At 37.0% G+C, this 7,500-nt stretch overlaps 1 protein-coding gene across 1 annotated transcript in view; it reads left to right on the top strand.

Annotated features, from left to right (window-relative positions):
* The window catches only part of LOC101862340 (myoglobin), a 26,374-nt gene extending 21,700 nt beyond the window's left edge, over positions 1 to 4,674 (top strand). The window contains exons 13-14 of the mRNA XM_005095555.3: positions 167 to 243; positions 3,054 to 4,674. Of these exons, the coding sequence (XP_005095612.1) occupies positions 167 to 243; positions 3,054 to 3,250 (274 nt within the window). The 3' untranslated portion in view covers positions 3,251 to 4,674. The remainder of the gene's footprint in view (positions 1 to 166; positions 244 to 3,053) is intronic.
* The last annotated feature ends 2,826 nt before the right edge of the window (positions 4,675 to 7,500 follow it).

The raw sequence follows: 7,500 nt of genomic DNA on the forward strand, positions 1-7,500 counted from the left end.
TATATATATATATCTCTTCTCCTCTTCTTTGAATGTTGCTCTCTAGTTACACTTCTAATCTTCTTCACTTGTATGACCTTATTTTGTTGCAAGTGCTGTAAAATTTGTCCTTAAACTAAACTTTGACAATGTCTACATTATTTTGTTTTTCTACTCTCGCTTCAAGGTACGTTGTGATTGCATCAAAAGAAACAAATGAAGGGAATTATGAGAGTCTTGATTCCAAGGGGACAGGAGGAACAAGTAAGTCTGTACTTTGCTACTGCTTCAGTTATATATGATTTAATTTCTTACCTACTGAACTTTTCTCTGGATTTGGTGTGAACACATTTTTTGTTTATGAAAACATTCATAATGGTGAAATAAAACTACTCTTTAGTTCAGAACTAGTGAACTGACGACAGACCAAACCTGAAACAAAATGAATGTAAGCCAGGCCTATATATCAGCCCTCGATCTATTTGTTCTTGTAGTGGAAACTGAAATATAATTGGATCTCAGTAAGCAAAGAGTGAAGTAAGAATTAAATGTAAGTGTTTGTTTTTTAGGGGGGAAGTGTTTTAAGGTGCTCGTAACTGCATATGTGTTATGATGTGAGGGAATCAGGCGCTCGTCTATTTTAGGTCATGTACAGTTATTGGTATTATCTTAAAGCTTGTTCAGTTGTCTTGACATTGGTGAAAAAAATGCCCATCTCTCTTGAATAGAAATCGAAATATTTGGGATTGAAGAAGGTGGGGTCACCTAGTTTCACAGGTAGAATTAGCTGGAAAATGGCCGCCAAAGTCTGATTATTACCATAGCTTGATAGTCCACGGAGACTAAAATGTTATATTATTTGCACGTTTAATCAACATTTTTCTGTAAAATCCTCCCAGAAGTGTGTTCTTAATTGGACAACAATGGTGTTAAGCCAAAAAACAGAAATTCATTAAATATTGCCAATCTTTCAGAAAAATGCTAGTTTCTTCAATTTCTCTATTTTGACGAGCGCCTGTTTTCACCATTCTCCGTCACAGATGATCGAATGAGCATGCAGGACACATTAAGCATTTTCAGTTTGATAGGAAGTAATTTTGAATTTTGCCCAGGTGGCAGCTGAAGCCCACAGGTGTTTTCTCTGCCCCCACAACTCAATACATGCAATTTAGAAGGCGGGTTTCGACCCTGCATGTCAGGGCTAATCTGGGATGGGAAGGACACAATGTCGCAGCAGAAAGGCAGAGACACTCAATTAAAATTCTTCTAACTCAAGACTCAAACTCAGGTCTTTTGTGTGCGATGGTTAAGTTCCTTTCTAACAGCTACCGTACAGATGCCTGGAGAGTGAAGTATTTCTGCTTTACTTTCGGTATTTTATGGGTTGCTTAAATGGCTCAGCCTTTTGACTAACTGTCCCCATTTGCTCATGTTTATAACCAAGCTAAGCAAGCAGAGACCACTGGAAAAGAAAACTAAGGTTGTGTGCACCTCTGTCCAGTTGATTTTTAATATCAGTTGATGCGATATGTGCCCATAGTTCTCACAGGGCAAATGCCATGCCTAATCTCTAATGATGTTCAAATCTGTGTATAATGAAAATTCAACATTTTTTTATGGATGGGGGTTACTCCTATGAGTAAGCCTGAACTCCCTTTCCTTTATTGAGTAATCTGCCTTTGATCATAGTCTTGATGAAATTTGATTTTGTTTTCTTTGCTGTTCTTGTGAGCCCTCTTTAGAACAGTATTTTATTATTATTATACCAACATTTTATTTTAGTCTCTTGTCTATGTTGGACCCCAAAGATTAAGATTGTTTATTCTAATACATGGGTGTATCATAATGTATTACTAATTAATGTGCTCATATGACCTTTATGCAGTTTCAAGCGCTGTAAAATTCTTACCAAACAAATGAACAATGAGTGCTGAAGCCTGCATCAGTTTATAGAAAGCATGGCAAGCCCGGCATAGAATACTTTTACTTTTGAAGTCATTTGGATCAAACAAATCATGTAGTGGATTGAGTTAAAAGATTTAACCTTTTAAAATAGTATAGCATCTTAAAAAAGAGAAACCCTTGGGAATCGGCATTATCTTTTAAGTCCTGGTCAGGGAGCTCTAAAGGTACAGCATTCGATTTTCATTCAATAGGTCCCGAGTTCGAAACCTGTCAGCGATGGAAAATTTTCTTCTCTAAACTGTTCTCCTTTCACCTCCTTTCCTGCTCTCTAATCATGTTCTGCCTTCTGCTTTCATCTCCATTTTCTGCTTCCCCACTCCCCCCCTCCTCTGGGCTCCTGACTCTTTCTACTGGTACTCCTGGCTCCTTTTTGCCGTCTATCAGCCACGCTCCTAATCTTAGGGTAGGTAAAATCTAACACCTAACCTTCTCGGAAAAGGACGAAAAATCTCGGAGGTAATGTGTGCAAGTTGTGCACGTTAAAGATCCCTGGACAGTCTTAAAATTGATAAGAGTAGGCTTTGGCCACCACCTGGGCAAAATTCAAAATTCCATAATTAACTGAAAATATTTGATGTGTCCCCTGTGCTCATATGGCTTTATGCAGTTGCGAGTCCCGGAAAACACTTACAAATAAACCCTAGTCCCCCCTGAGCCTAAAGAAGCCATGCACACCAGCTCTCCCTTGGGGATGAAGGATGGATTTTCATCACCAATCGCTCAGGCTTGAACACAGGCCTTATGCCTTTTTGACGATTTTTTAGCAGTATGCCATGATGCAGCTTTGCCTGGGCATAGAGGAAGTAGATTAGGTGTAAACACTTCTTTCCTCCCTTCAGATCTTCACTTCCTTGATAAATTATGATCCAACGAGAGACATGGTCATTACCCTTAAAAACTGAGGAAGGTGTTAGGATTAAGATAAAGTTTTGAAAGAAAAATGTTCAACTCAGTTCACCACTCTCTGTTCTCATTCTTTTTAGTTTTCCCCACCTTTCTTTGGAAATGTATACTCAAATCTTATTGAAGAGTCTGGCTATCTTTAGCTTATTTTGAGCAAAGTGTACTGTGCCATTGATTTCATGAGAATGCATTTTTTTATCTTTCAGGCCTCATTCCTTTTCTGAAAGCAGTGAACATGGACACACAATCCAAGTTTGTGAATTCCAATGCTGAATCAAACGCTAAGTCAAAAACTTTGAGTTTCCTGAACACAATCTTCCACTCCAGGGCTACAGCTTGTGTACTTGTAGGGCTTGCTATAAGTTTTACTGCAAGTGCTGTCTTTAAACGTCTGAAACTCTGATAAAGAGTTTCATGCGTATGTTATCTTTTGTTCAATAAAAGTTTTTTTGCTGAAGCATTGTCCCAGTGATCATTCTGTTATTTAAAGAACAAAATGTAATAATATTTGATATATAAATCTGTGAAGAAACTAATGACTTTTAACTTTTAAAAATCAGTATCATGTTTCACCATAAAACAACTAAAATGCACTGATTTAGTGATAAACAAACCATTGTTGTTTGAGAGATTGACATAGCTTGCTCTTCCTATTTTTTAAAACTTTTTTTTACACTGTAGATATGTTTTAAATTTCATTGGCAAACAGAACTTTTACTTGATGCTTGCCGAAAACATAAATATTTTCTCTTCTGTTTGCTTTTGCAAGTCGTATACGTTTATTTTTCAGTGTTTGTTGTGTTTGGAAAAAAAACCTCTCATTTTTGTTGTATTTCCTCAAGGAAAAGTAAGTCCCGAATCTTTTTTGCACATCATAAGGTGATGATAATTCTTTGCAAGGATTTTTTAGTAAGATTTAGTGAAAATTCACTGAAGCTCACAAACTCACATGCAAGTGATTTATATTGTCCAACGTCTGTGCACTTTGTAAAGTCAGATTGTCCGCTTTTCTTTTTCTCTTTTTCTTCCACTTTATTTTCCAGTGTACACAATACTCAGAGATTTTGGCAGTAACTAAAGAATGCATTATATGAACTGCACAATCTCTTATCTTTTTCTGTACACAATAATGGTTTTGTGAATACTGTCCAAATCAACTGCCTTCCCCGAGTGTATGGAAATTTTACATTACACACACATCAAACTATTTATTAATCAAATATTTGTTCTGTTGAGACGGGCATTTTTTTTTTTTATCTTCGTTCAATTTGAACAATTTATATTGGTCTAAACTTTACAAATGAGGATATTCACATGATACAAGTAAGTGTTTGACTTCAGATTTGTGCCCTGATTTTTAAGCTATAAGCATGTGGCTGAATCTGTGATGAAATGTATTATGTTTCAAAGAATTTAAATTGTTGTTGCTTAAATGGTTGCTGATCTTTCATAGACTAAAAAAACATTACATATATTTATTTTCATATGATGTATGACAAATGTCCATGACTTTTAAGAAGGAAGTTCATACAAGTCATTTTTACAGTATTGTAATAAGCAGAAGTATATTTTTGTTGCTTTATCTTTGGTATTGTTGCTGACTGTTCTCCACTATGTAGCTTTGACATGATTAATGGTAAAGTTTTTTTGGCTATTACAAAGCTTATTACATGTGATGCTTCACTTTCTCCACTTTGTAGCTTTAACATGTTTTTTTTAAGAATGATATCATTTGATAGCTTTTACAGAATTCATTTCATGTGATGGTATAGTTTGTTAATTTTTTATAATTTTGGACAAACCTAATAAAAATAAAGATCAAGTGTGCATGTTGTCTTACTTTCCTGATACCATAGTATTCAAGTTTGATCATCTAAAATATAGGCTGTGATTGGTTGGTGGGTGCTTTGGTGTCGCTTGTTCCTTCTTTCCTATCAAATTTCTATCACCTTTGTTCAAATCTCTCCTTCTTTTTTGTGTTTGCTACTCTCTTGTGAAACCTCTAATCTACAGCACTTATATTAAGTTACACATATATGACTTTACTGTGTTGCAAGAACTGTAAAGCTCACTCTTACTAAAACTAAAATACTAAAGTTACTAAAGAATCGTAGGCCTACTGACATGGCTGACTTTCTTTCCTTTACCTCCCCGAAGTCTGTGGTGTAGCAGTGAAGCGCTTCACTGTCATATGCAGGATACCCAAGTTCGATTCCTGAGTGGGGAGAATGTTTTTATTAAGTGAAGTTTTCTGGAACTCTCTGCCGGGATGTTGTATCACTCCTCTTAGTCCAGATTGGCCCTGACAGCCAGGGTTGGAAGCCTTGATTCCTAGAAGATGGAAATTGTGTCCATGAGGAGAAAAAAACAAATGTTTTTCCGATTCCACAATAATGAAAGCTGATGATTAATGGGTGCTCTGGTGTAATTTGCTTCCTCTTTCCTGTCAATTATCTATCGTTAGAACTTAAATCTCCCCCTTCTCCTCTCTGTTTGACATATATTTCAGTAATTATTAATATCTTACTCTCTCTCTCTTTCTCTCTCTCTCTCTCTCTCTCTCTCTCTCACTCTCTCTCTCTTTTCTTTCTAGCCAAGTTGTTATAGCACTTCCTGAAGGTGGTCTCTCTTTCTCTTTAGCCCTTTTTCTGTTCTTCACATGTGCAGTTACAGCTTGCACGTTTTTAATCACTTGCTCATGTGTGTCGTGTTGTGTGCGTGTAAGTGTTTGTGTGCAGGCGTATCGGAGCACCGGGGAACAGCGACTCTATTTTAAAAAACAGGAAAAAATGTGTCCGGGGAACAGCGACTGTCCTAAGCGAATACGTTGTTGTTGTGGTATTGATGAAGGTATCGATACACCTGCGGCCTGCCAAAAAGATTTTTCCATAAACATTTAGAACTATGTCTAATCGTAAAAATAATATCAAATTCGGAACCAGCGTGTCCAAATTAACAAAATAACTCGCGTTTGACCGTTTTTCTTGCTGGATTTAGAAGATCACAAAAAGAAGTATTTTATATAGATCTAGATTCTACCAAGATTGCATCTAGTAGTATTTTCCTATCACTAAGAGGAAAGACAACAGTATAATAGAACACCCCCCCCCCCCCCACCCCCACCTCAGTGTGAAGTGACACGTGGGAGGCTGTGACGCAAAATTCCTTTGAAGTTTGCCGCCGCGCGGGATTAAACATTGCGCGCAGAATTTTCAAAATAATTATTGCAGCTGAAAACGGATTTCATTTTCGAAATCGGCGTATCAAAATAAGCAAAGTTGCTCACGTAGAACCTGATTTGATGCCATATTTTAAAACTGGAGCAAACGTTGTTTTTTCAATTGTCTATTTTCAATCTAAAGTTATGTATCAAGGTCACCCAGTGCGCTGTAAGTGCATCTAATGCCAAAGCTGCTAGGACTACACACTGCACACTAGATATCTACTATCTACTACCTACTGCACAGTCACTGTACAGTGTACAGTATGGCGTCTTGGTCGAAAGACACTTATTCTCTTTATTGACATGTAGAGGCCTACAGATCCCTCAGATGTCTATGCACGATTAAGTCCAGAGACTACAATAACAAATCATTAAGAGAGGGCGTGTCATTAGAATTTAGCAACTAATAACTCCGTGTTCCTCTTTTTTTACGTTTGTTAAATAACAACACTCAGAAAACAGGCAAATTGTTGCGAAGAGTCATCTGGCGCAAGAAGAAGGAATCTCCCCCAATTGAAAGGGAATTAGATACTGTAAATTGAAATGTGTAAACAGAAAATGGGGTTTGATAAACAGATCTACTATACGAAGAATGTAATACGATTTATCGCTGAGAGTAACCTGGGCTTTACATATTAACCCTTTTCACGGTATATATCCCTTTGACCGACAATTGGGTGTAACACACCCGCACGTGTATTATACAGTGGGTTCCAAAAGAAACTTGATAATGTAATCACCCATCCATCAGGTTAAAGCCTTACACTGCCCACTCGTACACCATACCAATTTAAAGCTAAATAAATTCTGCATCATCTGACACAATAATATTTCTTCTGTGTTAAGAGATGCTCGAGATAACAATATGGTCACTCAAAATTGACCTTAAAAATCAGGCTGGGCAAAATTGTTCGAAATCACAGAAACGTTGTCTTCGCACGTGTATTGGGGACCATCAATATTGAAAGAATGGACATACCTTGCATATCCAATGAATGGAGATTTTGTTTCTCTGCAATAAACAATATTTAAGGTCGATAGTTTCAATTTCAAACAAAACAGAAAACAGAGCAATCACAAAATACCACAAAAACTTGGACAACATTAAATATGCTCATTGTTATTTTGCGTAGGAGCCACTGGTTTTATGTAGTGCACGAACCCATAGATCATCGACTCAGCTAAATTTTGAACAATTATCAGTCATTTCATGCTAGATGTCACAGACGGTTGCAAGCGAAGGGTCTTAATTGGGATCAACGTCAATTTTCTTCTGCAGCTGTTTCATGGGATGTCACATACCTGTAGGATTCATATCGGGCTATTTACTGGTGACTACTCCAAAGTTGATATTGTATAGTTTTCCAAGAATTGTCTCGTGATAATATTGGCCCAATGAGAAAGTGATTTGCCATGAATGGAGATGTCTA

This window comes from Aplysia californica, unplaced genomic scaffold, assembly GCF_000002075.1.
Source record: "Aplysia californica isolate F4 #8 unplaced genomic scaffold, AplCal3.0 scaffold00106, whole genome shotgun sequence".
Taxonomy (NCBI): Eukaryota; Metazoa; Mollusca; class Gastropoda; order Aplysiida; family Aplysiidae; genus Aplysia; species Aplysia californica.